The sequence below is a fragment of the Rhinolophus sinicus genome, chromosome 18 (assembly GCF_057876585.1).
Source record: "Rhinolophus sinicus isolate RSI-liver-muscle chromosome 18, RSI-T2T, whole genome shotgun sequence".
Classification (NCBI taxonomy): Eukaryota; Metazoa; Chordata; class Mammalia; order Chiroptera; family Rhinolophidae; genus Rhinolophus; species Rhinolophus sinicus.
This window is the reverse complement of record NC_142518.1, coordinates 23384108-23401718: the sequence shown is the minus strand read 5'-3', so window position 1 is coordinate 23401718 and position 17611 is coordinate 23384108. Positions and strand designations below refer to the sequence as shown.

The window sequence follows — 17611 nt, the reverse complement described above, 5'->3', positions numbered from 1 at the left end:
GTTGGTGTTGGGTTTTCATCTGTGTGGCTGTGTGTTTTGAATTTCCAAGAAAAGGCTTATTGTCCTTTTAAGCATGAAATTGGGGGGAAGACTATTAATCAATGATTTGTAATACATAAATTAAATCCTACCATGTAACACATGTAAGTAATCAATATCATGCTGTTAAAATACCAAATACTGTAAATTTCTGTAACATTTTATAACAAATGACTTTTGAAAATATTTCTTTTCCCATTTTTATTTAAACCATAACAATCTTTTCGCTTTTTTATTTCCTTACAGGTTTCTAGATATTTACCTGAGAAACAAGGAGAAATTGAGTCTCACATAAAAGACCTTGGACAGCTTGAAGAGCAGTTAAATCATCTGCTTCTGTGGCTTTCTCCTATCAGGAATCAGTTGGAAATTTACAATCAACCAAATCAAACAGGGCCATTTGACATTAAGGTAGGGGCTTTTTTGCTTTAAATATTGTTTTCTAAAACAACAGCAATATCACTAAACTAAGTTTCTCATTTGTTGTCATCATTATCATCGTTGTTGCAATGTTGGTGATTGTTACTATTGTTATTACTATTATTTGACTAGCATTTTCTTCCAGCATTTACTAGCAATAATGTATTCATTAAACTCATAGCACTAGAATGCCTTCATCATATTTGCTACTCCAATCCATTTTCCATCCCTATTTTAATTTACTTAATACTGTGTTTCCCTGAAAATAAGACTGGGTCTCATATTAATTTTTGCTCCAAAAGACGCATTAGGGCTTATGTTTGGGGATGTCATCCTGAAAAATCATGCTAGGGCTTATTTTCCAATTAGATCTTATTTTCGGGGAAACACAGTATATGTTTGTTGACTCCTTACCTAAAACTGACATCATTTAGGAGATTTAGATACCTACAAAATAAATTACAGACTCTTTAGTAGACATTATAAAACCCTCTCAGACTGACTCCAGTTTACCTTTCTCTCCTCTTATTCTGGCAACAACCTCTCCTTCTATTCTAGCTCCAACAAATTATATGGTATCCTTAGATGCATGTGCTTTCATGCCATGTCTCTCTGTTCTTGATCTTCTCTGTTCTTTAAATGACTTCTTTCCCTTTTTTTCACATGATGAATTTTCCTCCATCCTTTAAGACTGAATTCAATGTCATTGTTTCTTCAAAGCTTTCTGCCATACCCCATGGAGAGTTAAAAACTCTTTTAGGATTTCTTATAAACCTCTGTATCCATCTCCTATGGCCTTTTGACATTGATTTACACTTAAATTTTACAGATCTTGACAGAGGGGAATATGTTGAGACAGTTTTCCTGCAGGCCTACCCTAAGAGCCCAATTTCCCCCTTATTGGAGCCATCTCCGGCAAGCTCCCCCTAAGAGCTCGGCCCCCTCCTCTTCCTATACCTTATCGGAGCTGTCTCCTGCAGGCACCATAGTTAGAGGCCTCCCTGTCAAAACAAAGTTGAGGGCTCACAGCTGCTTGGGACGGATCTCCCTGGCACCCCGGCCAGACTGTCCCCTCAACCCAGAGGCCTAAGCATATAAAAGTAAAGCCCCTGACCCCAGTCAGTGCTCAGTTCTTTGGGAAATATCCCACTGGGCCCACTAGTGTAATAAAGCTGAGTTTTCCTTGACCTCTAGGTGCCGTTTGTGTCTCTCGGTCCTCACCGTCTTTCCGCAACAATCTGAGTCCCTAATCACATTGTTCTTTGAATGCAGAGGGCATCTCCTTAATTATCTCCCTTATCCCACTGAGTTCTGAATACCTCCATCCCAGGACTCATTATATGGTAGGTAGTTAGTAGTTTTGAATCAACAAATAAAGGCAATAACAAGGTACCCAGAATGGTAACAAGATGCTCAAGTAATCCTAGGGCTCCAGACAAGCGTGCCAATCGGACACCACCATCTCCTTTCTTTAGTGTCCCTGTTCACGTTGATTGTGCCTATCTTCTCTCCAGTCCCAGGATCATATTCTAAGGACTTTTCCCAACATGGTGCACTGTTTTGCATCTGCTGTGGGCCACCAACATTCAGTAGTCAATCGTATAAACCAATTCAGTTGAAATCACAACCTATTAATTAACGTAATGATAGGCAATTTCAGACTAAATAAATAACATCTTTAAGTCAAGTTTTTCTTTTAATTCATTGACCCAAATCATTCCATTTATTTACTTTCCAGGATTATAACAACTTAATATTTTTATCTCCATCTAGTTGCTGTTTTGCTAGGAAAGAAGGCAAGGATAAAATGAAGTGTGAGGATCTTCTAGAGCAGAAGAGTGAAAGTTGAGGAAAGGTGGGCTTGAGTGAGATTAAGGGGAAAAGCGAGAGAGAGAGAAAGAGAGAGACACTTTGATATAACTAAAATGAGTTATAATTGCAAAGTGCACTCCACTACTTCTACCCTACCTCTTCATGATATTTATATCTACTGTTCTGATAGCTACCCCCAAGAGCAGGTGACATTGTGTAAATCACTGATAGACGTCATTTCATCAGTGCAAAACTCAGGCTGCTCAACCAGTGGGATGATCTTGGATTCAGTCCGATGATTACATTCAAGTCACAGTAGGACAGGTAATAACACAGCCTGTACAGTGATGACTCACTGGAGGTCCGGACACCAAGGCCTGGCTTCTGATGTCCTAGTCACCATGGATGTAGGTCATGTGCGATCACAGGGACAAACCTGAGTGAGTGCAAAGCCACATCATCATTCAGGAAAGCCATCATTTCTGGGACCCCTTTAATGTTTTCCTGTCTAGTAATACAGTGTCCTCAGAGGTATGCGATAAGCACCCTTTCTCCAAAGCAACTGCATCTCAGTGATACTGAGTTTTCATTAGTCAATAAATAATCTCAACAAAGAAGTACTGTTACTCGGTCCAATAAACAAAGACCTCAGCCAGATTCTCAATTATTTTGGATCTAGTATGTTATTAAATATTTCTTGACTTTGTATTGCAAAGAATAAAAAGCCATAGATTCTTTGTTCCCAACCAGAAATAGCTTTTTGTAACTCACAGATGAAAGCACATTCCTTTACTTTTAAACATAATCTTAAGTTAAAATGTGCTTCTTCATTAAAATGATGAAAAATATATTCACTGGTAGCTATCTCTGTATATGGAATATATTTAAGAGAAAAGATAGAGTCCTCTGATACAAATGGATGTTGTTGACTCAACCAAAGTGACTTTGTCCCAGTCTGTGCCCCCTGAATAGTTCCCAAATATTGAAAACTTGCATTGGGGTTTTGTTTGTCCACGGCCCATAGGTTCCTGCCAATTGGGTTCCTGCAGTTTGGAATGAAAGCCACTCTCAGCTGTGTTAATCACTTTCCTTTATCAAAGCTATAAGTCACCACTCTCGATATTGTGTGTAGTTTCAGAAAAATCATGATATTTGCCTCCTGCAGCTTGATTTAACTTGCTGAGGGGAGAGGCAGCCACTTTTTTTCTGGCAGTAAAATTCCTTGGCTTCAGTCCTTTGTGCGTATTCTGAGTTTTTCATCTCTCAGTGTAGATTTCAAAAATATTCCCTTAGCCTTTTTCTTCTGCTTGTAGCTGTATCCAAGGCAAATAAGAAAAGAAAAAAATCATAAAATCATATATAGGATGACTTGAGATATTCCTCCCATAATTCTCAGAACCCCTAGTTTGTAATCAGAGAATAGTGACCTTTGTGAATAACTGATTCACCTAGTTTTTGATCCCTCTTTGTCTCGCTTGTATCTATAGTCACTGTCTAGTAAGTTATTTATTTACATTGCATAGTTCATCTGCTATAACATATGGGTCTGCACAGCCTGCTATAGCCCTCTGCTTAAAGAGAGTACACCTTTATTCAGTTAAAGAAAGATGGGGGGAAACGACCTTGCTTAACTTTAAACTACTGAAAAACGAAACTTTTTATTAAACAGTTTTGAGGACATGCCCATTTTTTAACACCGAGAAAGAAACACCTTTTCAAAATCTGAGAAATTATTTAATGCAAAGGAAGTCCATGTACAAGCTGCCTCCGTTTCCTAAATTTAAGTAATTTTGGAGGGGTCTGGCCATGATGGGCATGACTCCCTCTGAAACAAAGGGCCTAAGGTCTTGCCATTGAGGCTATTTATTTTCTCTAGTCAGACTCTGAGCACCTGTTGGAAAAATATGTAATTCCCACTGTGAGCCTCAGTTTTGCCTGCCTGGCAGTCCATGCTTATTGATGAAATGCAGCTAGCTATGTAATGAAACCCAAATTAAAAAAAAAAAAAGAAAAGAAAGAAAGAAAAGAAAAAGCCTTAAGGGTTCTGTTCTAACACATTGTTTATGCTGGAGTGAAAATTGACTGCACATCGCTTGGTTTGTACAATTTACTCCCAAAATATTCCTATTCAGGAAATCCTGCAAATAGCAATATTCATCTTGAAAATCACCTCACAAAACCCTTTGCAAGCTGAGAAACATAATCAATGAGACCATGATGTAGAGGGTGAAAATTAGGCGTAATCACAGCCCTTTCCCATCACTCAGCCCACTAGAAGGCATGCCTTTGAATTTTGATTTTCAAATGTATTCTCAATTTAGACATAAAATATGTTGATTTCAGATTTCGGAAATGATAATTGAATGCTAAGAACCAGGGACCAGTTAAAATTTCTATAAAAGGTCTTACGTTTTTAATCTTTAATGAATGGTTTCAGTAATGAGCTGCAGGTATACTATTTATCTGACATAAAACTACCTAACGACTGCTTTTCAAACTTTTTATTAAAATATGACCTGGGGGGGGGGGACACATAATTTCATGTTAAGTTTTACTGAGTTGAAATGCTTTCATATTGACAACAGGGTGCGTGTTTTCCTCCCCTCCAAAATGACTTGCCTTCTGTGGTCTATAAATAAATACAACATACTACTCTGCTGGGTCTTCCTTACCGCATAAGAAACTTTATTCCCTATGATGTCAAATCCACACTAAAAACTGCCAAAGGACCCGCTCGTAGTGACTGAATGATAAAGTATCTGAACACCAAAATCCTCTGCATGTGTTCACACTGCTATGAGGGTTGTCAAAGAAAAATTGCAGTTGACAACTTACTACACAAGGAAGACTTTATTCGAGACTATTGCAATAGGGGAGAGAGATTGAACTCAACTCCATGCAACAAAAGGCAAGAAGGATTTTAAGCATTGGGATGTGCTCTTAGAAGAGAACTGGAGAACATTAGAGGGGAGCTTTGTTAATGTGATTAGGCCATCTGTGTTGGCTAATTATCACTTACTGAAGATAGACTACTGTCTTCCCACAGAGACAGGGAGATGGGTGCTATACTTCTTGATATTTATATTTCAAGAGGATGGCTCCCAGGTCCTTGAGAAAGATATTCCTCTTTTGTAGAAGATTTACCTCTCAAAGAAGCAGGGAAGGAATTTACAATTAAAAGTTTTCTGAAGTAAATGTGCTAAGAAAAGACAGGTCAGGCCTATAATCAGAAAGAACCCTGTCGAAAGTTTAGTCAAGCTAAGGAGAACTATTAAGACCATCTTTGTCAGTGCCTTCTTTTTTTTCAAGGGAAACAAGGTTTCTTGTTGAACAACTTAGGAGAGCTAACTCATGTAGTTCATTTCACAAACTTTCTGTTGTTGAAGGACTAGTTGAACTGACTTTATAACTTGGTAGTAGAAAATATTTGCTGGATCGCGTGAGCGATCACGTATGTAATAAAGGAGATTTTTTATGGAAGTAAGAAGAAAAACACAGATTAATGGTTGGAACAGACTGTAAACCCAATCTCTGAGTTCAGAGAACAGCCAGTCAAGAATACTCCTAGAAGTTGAGTTGGAAACATCTTTAGATGGTAGAGTGAGAATGACAGTGGCCATTTGATGACAGTTGGAATGTTTTCGGTGATGGCACAGACATCAGAGAGGTTCAGGGAAGATTGTCCAGGGTCATGGTTATTTCCTGGAGTGCAGCATGAAAGACGTGGGAGTTCCAGTGAACTTCCTGAGTGGCCCACACAGCAGCAGCTTCAGGCATGAAGGTTGTCCATACATAATTTGCTGTGCTGATGAGACCTTTGAAGTTGTCCAGCTTCAGCTCTCAGGGCTTCTTTAGATCCTGGGGAGAAAGTTTAAATGCAAGGCAATCCAGAGTCTGAATAAGGATCTGGGCAGTCAGCTTTTAGTTAGTTCTCTGTAATGCCAAATCAGGAAAACCAGACAAAACAATGGGAAACATTAGTGTGGAGTATTGCATGCAGATATTAAAGGAAACTAGAATTGAAAATTTGTTAAGAACTGACAGAATGTGAAAGAAAGCAGCATTCAGTCCAATTGACAGGTAGGTAACAAAATGTGTGTAGTTTACAAGGAAATGCAAACTAGCTCAAAGGCAATGAACAGGACTAGAATCTGATAAGCCACAAGGATGTACTATAGCTTTCTTTTGAAACATAAAATTTTTCTCTACAGTCACCTCCCATTTCATGAAGATACCCAAAGTAAGATTATTCCTGTTTACAAAATAAGGCTGGGTTCTTTATTTACATAGGTGCAACAAGGATAGTAGTTGACCATGCAGGCCTTTTAAGACTTGCTTTTGCTGAAAGTTTTCATAAAGAATCCCAGATTTGACCTTTTTAAAAAAAATTAGTTTCAGGTGTACAAAGCAATGTAATAGTTAGACGTTTATACCCCCCACAAAGTGATAACCTTCCCCCCCAATCTGTTACTCCTGACATCATATATAGCTGTTCCAATACCATTGACTATATTCCCTAAGCTGTACTTTATATTGCATATATGTATGTGTGTGTGTGTATATATATATACACACACACACATATATATACACACACACACACATATATATGTATATATATATTTTAGTTGACATTCAGTATTATTCTACTTCAGTTTCAGGTGTATGGAGCATTGGTCAGGCATCTACTCAGTCTCTGAAGTGATCTCCCTGATAATTCCAGTGCCCATCTAGCACCCCACATAATCCTTACATTACTGATTATATTCCCCATACTGTATTTCATATCCCCGTGACTATATTGTGGCTACTAATTTGTACTTTCTAATCCCTTCACCTTCTCCCCCATCTCCACCCCCTCCCATCTAGCAACCCTCAGTTTTTTCTCTATATCTCTATTTCTATTTTGTTTGTTCATTTATTCAGTTCTTTAGATTCCACAGATATGTGAGACCATATGGCATTTGTCTTTCTCATTCTGACTTATTTCATGTAGCATAGTATTCTCTAGGTCCATCCATGTTGTTGGAAATGGTAAGATTTCATTCTTTTTAATGGCCAAGTAACACTCCATTGTATGAATGTACCACAGTTTCTTTATCCAGTTGTCTATCAATGGGCATTCGGTTTTTAAAAGCCTCAAGAGGTTAGAAAGCCAAGCCAAGATCTTGCGATCAATCCTACCTGTAGTACTTATAGATTTGGGTGAATTCTTCTGTTCTCACAAAGTTCTCAAACTATCCAGAGACTTCCTAAGCCTGCCAGAAAGTGACCTTTCTTGTTCACTTGTAAATCTGGACATCCTGTAAGCCAGGTACCAGGACAGTGTTCCCAAGAGGGCTTTGTAAGCATTGTCTCTAAAAAGTCAACTGTGGGTCCTTCAAATGGCCTGGTCATATCTAATTCTATTCACACCATTCTCAAAGATGACATTCCAGTCAAAGCTTTGGTTATATAATTTTCTCAATTATTTCCTTATACAAGAAGGACAGATTCTTAGTGAACCTGTGCAAATAATTGTATCATCATGAAATTAAGAATACTCAACAAGAGTTTCTGAATTCTGAAGGGATGAAACAGAGAGAAAAAGGTCAATGTTTGATTTCTGTTTACAAAAGTATAATCTACTAAATTGCTATGAGTTATCCGTAGCTTAAGAGAGAAGAAAAAGGAGTCTCTTATATCAAGAAAGTAGAACACTAAAGCATCAGCGGCATTCCAAACAAAAGCCCTAATCAAATCATGCTTCATCAGTTCATACAGTTCTATGTAGTTGATTCTCATCTGCGTGATCTTGGGTTAGCAGCGTCATAAACCCATCGGCGTCTCCACTAGAGTCCTGACCATCCTGCTTCATTCAGTCTAGTGGAATGGCCTCAGAGTTATTTCAGCAAAGCTATCAGAAGCCTGTGCCCTAGCATACTAGAGGAGCTAGCATAGTCCTTCCCGCGGGTCTCTAAGACAGTCGTTTTTCATGAAGACAAGCATTCTGGCCTGTAGCCGATGGCAAGAACTTTCAGGGAAGCCTCAGAGGAAAACAACAACTACGTGTAAATGACAAAATGCTTCAGATTGCCATGGTTACAGACCTGATGGGAATTCCTATGATTAGGAAATGTGGTTGTTTCTGTGGCACAAAACATTGTTTTTATTAAAATTTATTGAGGTCACAATAGTTAGTACAATTTCATAGGTTTCAAGTGTACAATTCTGTAATACATCATCTGCATATCACCACCCAGAGTCAGTTCTCCTTCCATCACCATGTATTTGACCCTCTTTACCCTCTTCTACCACCCCCCTCCCACTGATAACCACTGAAGTGTTGTCTGTGTCTATGAGTTTTTGTTTGTTTATTTGTCTTGTTTCTTTGTTGCTTTCAGTTTTATATCCCACATATCAGTGAAATCATATGGTTCTCGACTTTTTCTGTCTGATTTACATCACTTACCATAATCTCAAGATTATGGTTTCCAGGCAGGAATTCCCGCCCGTTCTCAGGAATTTTTTTCACTTTTCCAGTTCCCGAATCCCGAGATATAAACTGTTTTCTGTTCCCCACAATCAATCATTTCCAGAAAGTGATGGCCGAAACGGCCAACCACCTGGGTTCAAGGAGCCGATTTCCCCAATTTCCCAACCAACTTTTCTCGGGATTTGGGAATGGAAAAGTGAAAAAAAATTCCGAGAACGGATGGGAATACCCACCCGGAAACCCTAGCGATAAATAGGAAAAATGTCTAAGAGATACATTGTGAGTAGTACATTTATTTCCCATTGTGGGTATTACTGGGTTCAAGGAGCCAATTTTCCCAATTTCCCGACCAACTCTTCTCAGGATTTGGGAACGGGAAAGTGAAACAAATTCCTGAGAATGGGTGGAAACCCTGCTCAAGATCCATCCATGCTGTTGCAAATGGCACTATTTCATCTCTTCTCATGTCAGAGTAGTACTCCATTGTCTGTGTGTGTGTGTGTGTGTGTGTGTGTGTGTGTGTGTGTATCACATCTTCTTTATGCAGTCATCTATCGAAGGACCCACCAATAGTTGAGGAGGAGACTTTTGCGATTTTATTTGGACCTAATATGTAATCTTATGGATGCTGTGGACTAAACTTTGTGTGTGTGGCTGAGGCTACACCATAGGGCTATCTTGATGTCTTCAAAGCTCATCTGAGAATATAGAATATCCAGTTCATTTCCAAGTAACATTTTCAACTTTAGGTGGTTACTTTTAAAGTTCCTAAGTCCCTTGAGAGGCTCCTACAAGGACAAGGACCATAAAGCTCAAGTGAATGTAGTGAGTTGAGGGGCTAGAGTGGAAAGAGAAAGGTCTAACAGAGGTTAATGTCACTTAGTTCACTGGAATGAAATAATTCCCATCCAAATAGTAGTCCCTTAGATAGATGTTTATAGCTCAGGTTAAACTGAATAAGATATCTGATTTAGTTTATTTTTATTTATTTATTTATCTATTTTTATTTTCCAATTATAGTTAACATTCAATATTATTTTGTATTGGTTTCCAGTGTTTATAATTTATTTTTATTGTTTAAAGGGTGGTGTTGGGGAAGTGAGAAACAGAAAAGAGGACACTGACCTCTTTTCTGTCTAATCTTCTTTCCTAGAAAAAAAGTTTGTGTTTTCTATTAGATATGAAAATATTTCTGTGGAATCTGTCCTGAAAAATAGTAGATGAAAGTTATCGGACAAAAAGCCACAATATTCTCATTCACCATGCAACTAGACAGAGGTTTATTGAAAATTAACACCACCCCCCCCCCCGCCCCAAGTTTAGGTTGGTTCTGGCAAAAGGATAATCCTGGCTCCAGTAAAACCTTGAAGATGGTGGAACTTTGGGGATAAGTGGAATTCGGTACCAACCTGTCTCTTTGAACACGGGGGGGGGGGGGGGGGAGGCGGTCATAATTCTTCCTCTTACTTTCCACTCCCTCTAGTCAACTCTAAAAACCATTGCTGAGTTGAAGAAGCATGATAATGGGGAGAGAAGCAAAAGACACAAGTTGAAATCCCAGGTCTGATACTTACTGGCTTTATGACATTGCTTAACTCCTTACTCTTTTTAACCTGGCTTTCCTCCTCATTAAAAAGGAAAAATGGAACCAATTATCCCAGGACTCTTTTGAATTAAGATAAAACTGAGGTGGGAACATATTTTCCTAAGGCCATAGAAAGATACATTACACGAGATCTTTCTTGTTGTAGCTGGAATTTTGATAAGAAAAGTTAAGCTTGCAAAATACCCTCCTTTTCAAAAGAAAGCAACAGGTTGCTACCAGGAAACCACTCCAAGAAAACAAATAAATAAATAAAGACTCCGGATAGTCATGAGATTTTCGTCTTTGACCAAACCAAATGGCGCATATAAGGATAAGATTGTAAACTTGAGAAAAGCTTCTTGAATTGAGAATTCCTGGAACAGAGAGTTCAAACAGCAGGACTAAGACTTTATTGGGCAAAAGGGAAGTGGTATAGCTTTTACAATTTCCTTCTTCATGAGGGAGTTGAGAAGAGCGCATACCCTTCTCCCCTGCCAAGTCAAGGAGGAAAGCTCCAAAACAACCTCCATTCCAGTTGTATTCAGACCATTCTGCTTATAAAACTCAAAATAGTTTTAGAAAACTAAGTATGCTCTTGCACATTTTAAAGTCAACATCTATTTTTCTCCCCTGGCATATTGTAAATATTGACATTTAAAGGGTTAACAGTACTCTTTTGAATGCATCCAGTCAAAGCCAAATACCATAGCAATATAATATCTACCATCATCCACTTAAAAAATACATGAGACAAGTTCATCTTTAATAAATAGAAGTTTCCTATCAGTCCTCTTTCTTCTTTAAATCATATTTCCATTCCACTTCCCCCAAGAATTATATTCCAATGTAATATATATTTATGCTATAAAGTATTTTATTAACCACTCTATCATACTTCTGTATGACAAGTGTATCTATGTGGATTTCAATTCAAATTTCAAAAACAATTTCCTGTGACTACAAGGCTCTAAGTATTTTTTAAATCCTTTAGATTGAGTTATATCTATAATTACTAATACTAAATATACCTAGTAATGTCAAATTACCTAAATATATGGAACTTTTGATAAATAATTATTAAATATACTTAGATTTTTATTGAAAATGAATCTATTAATGAGATGGATAAGTGTTTAATGGTACCTTGATTAAAAGAGGATTTCAGTCATCAATATTCTGAATTGTACTTTGATTTGGCGTAAATGTGTCTTGGGTACATTGCACCATTGGGATGCATCAGAGGAGGCATGCTTTACTTTGTAAAATTGGAGAAGGACTCTCATTAACTAAAACGTGGCAGTGATAAGCGGAATGACGTGTGTACCACAGGAACAAGCCCCACAAAAAATCCCTTGTAGACGCTGAGAATATGGAAACTGATTCCATGAACACCATCTATGCCCACATGTCCCTGAGAGTCTTTGTGTACCTCAAGGGACATACCCCACTCTGAAGATTGCCACTCTAGGAGGGAAAGATTCTATAAGGACAGAGGGGCAATGCAGTCCCTGGCTGGACACTTGTGAAGCCTCCATAACACCACCAAGTTGATCTCACCATAATCCACGCCTTTCACCGCTGTGGAGTCCCTTACTCCAGCAATACTTGTATCACACTGCTGACTCACCCTGAACTTCTACTGACTAAAATCACCAGTTCTTGTTCACATGTGCTGCTTCTAGTTGACATTGCCTCCATCCTGCCCTGTGTAGTCGACTACTTTTGGAATTAGATGCAGGGCTTTCAGCCCCTTCCCTGGACCTACTCAGGCGTATTCACCAAAGTCCCTGAAGCTCAGGAGCAGTGCCTCCCATCTTCTGATCCAGTCCTGACCCAGGCGGAGGATAGACAAGAAACCCACTAGCACAATCTGCAGCTAGTATTGCTGCAGTGTTCATCTCTGGTGATTTCAGTTTCTGTATTTTCACTCACCCTGTCTCCTGCTCACAGCCTCCCTTACTCCCCACCCCCATTTTCTGCCCCCCAAGAAAGAAAATCTTTTCTTAACCCCAAACGACTTAAAGCCTTAACGAATGTGTTAATCCGTCAATCCAGTTGATAGTCGAGATGGAGAGGAGGTGATCAGGTCCTGATTCTGATACAGTGTATTGCAATCTCTTTGTTTCTTTACAACTTCAGATTTGCTACATCTGCCTTTTATAATTTTATGTTGTGAAAAAAAAAATAGACTGAATCCTAAGACACAGACCTGCAGTACATCACTGGAAACATGCCTCTATTTTGACATCAATTCAGCCATCAATTTCCTTTGGCAATCGTTCAATTAGTTGCCAAAGTCCAATTGCTTCATTTCCTACACAGTTCTTATTCTATTTTTTCCACAAGCATTCGTTTGGAGAATTTTATCAAATGTATTGCTGAAATGCACATGAACTTAATTTGCCTATATCCCTGATCAACCTCTTTAGGCAGAAAAAGACGAGGCTAAGCTAATGAAATTTCCATTCAGCTAACAACCCATTTATTAATGAACTACCTTGCCCTACTATGTTAAGGTGACCCACATTTTCAATTTGCTTAGAGATGAGTTTATGTATAAATATCCCTCAGTGGACTAAGTGCAATCAATGCAGACACATGTACAGTACAGTGTAGTGAGTACACTTACAGGATGCTGTGATAGCCCAAAAGAGTGATACCCAACCCAGCCAAGGTATTGTTTAGAGCACAGCTACTGAAGCGTGGTCCCTAGTCCCGCAGCAGTAGTGGAAGCATCACCTAGAAGCTTGTTAGAGATGCAAATCCTTGGGCCTCTCCAGAGACCTCCAGAATCAGAATAGATGGGAGTGTAGCTCAAGAATGTGTGTTTTAACGAGCCCTCCAGAAGATACTTTCACTTACTAAAGTTTGCAAAGCTCTGGTCTCAAGAAATCTTCCTAGAGGATATGCTGCCCGAGGAGCAACACGGTCCTGGATGAGGACTTTGGTAATAAGGATGAAAAGAAGGAGATAATTGAAAGAACTCTTTTTCAGGGGGTTGCTGGTGACCTACTGAAGAGTTATAAATCAATGTAATGGGTAAAATGAAATAGAATAAGACAGTGTAGGGTACGTAGAATACAATACAAACGATAACTTTGCATTGCATATGATATGAGTTAGTATTGTTTTGTGAAACTTGTTTTTGTTTAGATATTTTGTTTTTGTTTCTAATTTTAAGACAATATGTCCTTTCCTTTTATACAAAATGAATTAATTAGTACTCTGTCAGTTCACTAGATATGGTGCCAGTTAGGTCATATGGGGTTAATTATTACAAAGTTGAGATTCAATTCACCCTTCTATGACAGGCTTTTAAAGTGTAAATCATTTTATTTATTGAAAAGACAATAGCTTCTTATGGTACAAAATTCAAAAGCATACAAGATTATAAATTCTCCCATATGTCTCCATCTTTCAGCCACCCAGTTTTTCTCCCCATAGGTTGCCAAGGTTATCTTTTTTTTCAATAGCACTCCAAGAATAGGATGTGAGTGTGTGTGTGTGTTTGTATATGTATTCTATTCTGGTCCGCTTTTTTTAAAAAGCCAGCTGGTAGAAAAATGTAAACATTGTTTCTACACTGTGTCTTTTTCCTCTAATGATATATACTGACAATTATTTTCCATAATTCCACTTTAAGAGTGTTCTCATTACAGTTGCATACTGTTGTATTTTAAGGATGTACTGTAATTCATTTAACCAATAGTCTGAGTAATGAACATTTAGTGTGTTTCCAAATTTTACTCCTGCTACAATATGACAATGTATAACTGTCTGTTCATGTCACTTCACACATTGCAAGTATATCCACAGGATAAGTTCCTAGAAATTAAATGGCTGTGTCAAAAGGGTATTTATTATTTAGTAAATAGGGCCATATTGCTCTTCATGTAGCACTCCCATCAGTAATGGGAAGAAGTTTTTATTTTTTTTCCACCCTTTTGCTCTTTGCTAAACCTTTTTGATCTTTGCTAAACAAGAAAAAGAAACATCTCTTTGTGATTTAAGTTTGCGTTCTTTTTCTGAGTGAGGATCAATTTTTTCATAATCAAAATGGTTCAGAATCATTTATATTTCCTTTTCTTTGCGCTGTTGATTACATTCGTTGCCAATTTTTGTTTCGATTAGGTTACTGGCTTTTTCTTAGACAAAAACAGTTTACAATTTCAAGTAAAATCATGGCTTTTCACAATAAGGATTCTAATGAATGTTTTTTATGACCAATAGATTCTAGTCTTGAGGTTATAACCTGAAAATATGAAAACTAACCTTTGAATTGCATAGGAATAGTCATTGCCCTTCTTAGCAAACAATCCTTTACAGAAACTCAATGTGATGACAAATTTTAGACTGAGTACACGTTTAATTTTTAAAAATTTGGAACAGGTATGTAAATATTTGCTTTCTTCTTCTATCACTAATAATATGTAATAGCTATGAGAGAGTTTGTCTTTTCAAACCACCTGTATCAACTGACTCCCATTCTTTCAAAATACTTCAATAATTGAAGAAGGTTTGTGGCTTCTCTCTGCATCGCATTTTTTTAGCCAAGTCTTAAATAACTTTTTGGAAGCTTAAAATGTCATGCCTACACCTTCTTTTTTTTCTTTTGAAAATCAAAACTGCACTTTTCCAATCTTCCCATAGTGGTTTGCCATTTGACTTGCCAATTTTATTAGTGTCCTGGGATGTAATTGATCTAGATCAAGAGAGTTCATTCTGAGCAGCTGGGGACTGTCTAATCTCTTTACCCACTTTGGGCACCAGTTCCCTCTCGTTGATATTTGCTTTATTCTTTGCAATCAGAATGTCATTCCTCTTGACATACAAGAAACAAGCCCAGTAGGAACTGAAGGGTTCCAACTTTTATTTCCATTCACCAGTATTGTACCATCTTCTTCAAAAGCAGACCTTGATCATTCTGTTGCTCCACATATACTTTAAAAAGCCATTTTGTCACCATAAACCTTTTTTTATACTTTCTTAAAACCATGCTTTTACCGTACTATAATTTTAATTTTTCACTGAGCAGTCTTCCGCTGCTCTGTTAAAAGCAAATTTATATAATGATTCTTTGGACTAGCTTATGTGAGAACATTGGAAGCAATTTAATCATTATTTTTTAATTTCCCTCAAAAAGAAAGCTCTGCCCTGCATATGGTTGTCATCTCTTTCTGAGTATGTGTGGAGGAGAAAGACGGGAACACTTCCAATAGTTTTCAAGCGACCTCTTTTTAAGTGACTGAATGGACCACCTGGTTTACCAACTTTATTGCCCAAGGGATGGCTTTGATTGGCAGACAGAATACAGGGTAGAAACAATGGAAATTAAATGAGAGTTTTGAACTTGCACGTTACCCCCCCTTGGTGGCAGTGGGTGTTGCTATAAAATAGCAGGCTGGTCAGATACATTCAGAAATGCTTTGCATTTGCAATTTGCAGTACTCAAAACAGTACCATTTTTCTAATCATAACTTTTAAAAAGATACAGCCACCTTTCTTACTAGTCTGTCTCAAAAAACTGTATCCATGGAATGTTTATTCCAAAGCTGGATTAGTGAAAGAGAAATGTTATATTTGTAAGATAAGTATGGAAATGAATTATAATTCTGGGGTTAACACTTATACATTCCCAATTCTAGTGTATACTCTCTAGAGCCAAGCTTCTCCATCTTTTGCGTGGGTAGAATAAGCTGAGGATCTTGTTAAAATGCAGTTCCCTGGTGACACTGATTTTGATGGGCTGAGAACTACACTTTGAGAAACACTGTCATAGGTTCTTACGTAGGCAAATAGTCGTAAGTATAATAAATCTGCAGGAGGAGTTGTATAGCTAACTCTTGGGGTCAAACGTTGATTCACGCAAATGCAACTTCTTTATTTATTCCTCACTGATCTTCATAAACTTCCCGCATGTTGGGTAGTGAGAGAAAAGAACCTCACTCTGAAACTGTTTTACCAGTCTCTTTCTAGAAGTTGGTATCTTGGTTAGTCTTTCAGATTTCTTTGCTCTCTTCCTGCTCTTCTCTAGGATGACATCTGGATTGATAGGTGAGGGAAAATTATACGACATATATGACCTAAGGTCCCCATGCAGATCTCTGTACTCTTCTTGACCCTCTGGTCTCTGCAGCAATACCCCTTGTCTGCCTGGTGAATGTCTACCCTACTGACCTCATGGCTGTGAACTTGTGTTTTCCTCAGGAAATGCTGTGCTCTGCTCTCTAAACTAAATAGGTTGCTAAAGGAATCTTTAAATCTGTGAGTTACCACTGAAGAACACTAAAAATTGTAAATACATAATTATGATACCTCTAAAAGCAAGTATAACTGTCATCTTTCCAAGAAGCTACAGTAGCATAAAGCTACTGAACACTTTTTTTTCATGGGAGGGGTTGGGAAGTGCTGTGGACTTGGTGTTACAGATAGTACATTGGGGAGAAAGCAAAATCAAAAGAAGCTATGGCCATAATTTTTGTGATTTTATTTTAAAAGGGGAGGAAAAGACAAATACATAGAAAACTTATTTAACACTAAAAAGAACACTTCAGGGGATACTTATTTTAAGTAAATGTATTTTACTCTTCAACTGCCATCTCATAAACTTACACTAATTTAAACTTCCACTCATATTTGAGAGTTTAGTGGTTACCAGAGGGTATGGGGGAAGGAAGGATGATAGAAGAGGGTAAAAGAGTTCAAATGTATGGTGATGGAAAGAGAACTGACTCTGGCTGGTGAACACATGATGCAATATATAGATAATGTGTTACAGAATTGTACACCTGAAACCTATGTAGTTTTGTTGACCACTATCACCCCAGTAAATTTTGATTTTAAAAAATTTACCAAAATTATTGGCGGAAATTAAAGATGAATATCTCCAATGAAACTCCATAGCATTCTAAAGATAGAGCTTTAAGGAATACTTGAAATATTCAAATTCAGAATAAACCTAGATTTCATTAGTGAGAAAATATGTCACAAGTCACATGATTCTTCTCAATGAAGACGGAACCAAACTTTGTTCACTAAATTTGTTTAGAAATGTCATAGCAATATTTCCTCTTAAATATACAGTTCTGTATCCTGAGATTTCAGTTATTATATTAATTTCTATATCATTGAAAATAAGAGTATATTATAAATCTAATTAACAAATACAATTCTATGTTGTATATTATAAGTATTCCTATCATCTAATAGACAAAATTAGCTGATGTTACTACTTTCTTTAGTCCATTGTACTCGACTTAGTAATCACCTTTGTATTCCAG

The 17611-nt window shown here is 37.6% G+C and overlaps 1 protein-coding gene across 8 annotated transcripts in view; it reads left to right on the top strand.

The window, feature by feature from the left end:
• The window catches only part of DMD (dystrophin), a 2122179-nt gene that overhangs the window by 1389967 nt on the left and 714601 nt on the right, over positions 1 to 17611 (top strand). For all 8 annotated transcript variants that reach the window (XM_074323910.2, XM_074323908.2, XM_074323912.2 and 5 more), the window contains one exon: positions 286 to 450. In XM_074323910.2, the coding sequence (XP_074180011.2) occupies positions 286 to 450 (165 nt within the window). The remainder of the gene's footprint in view (positions 1 to 285; positions 451 to 17611) is intronic.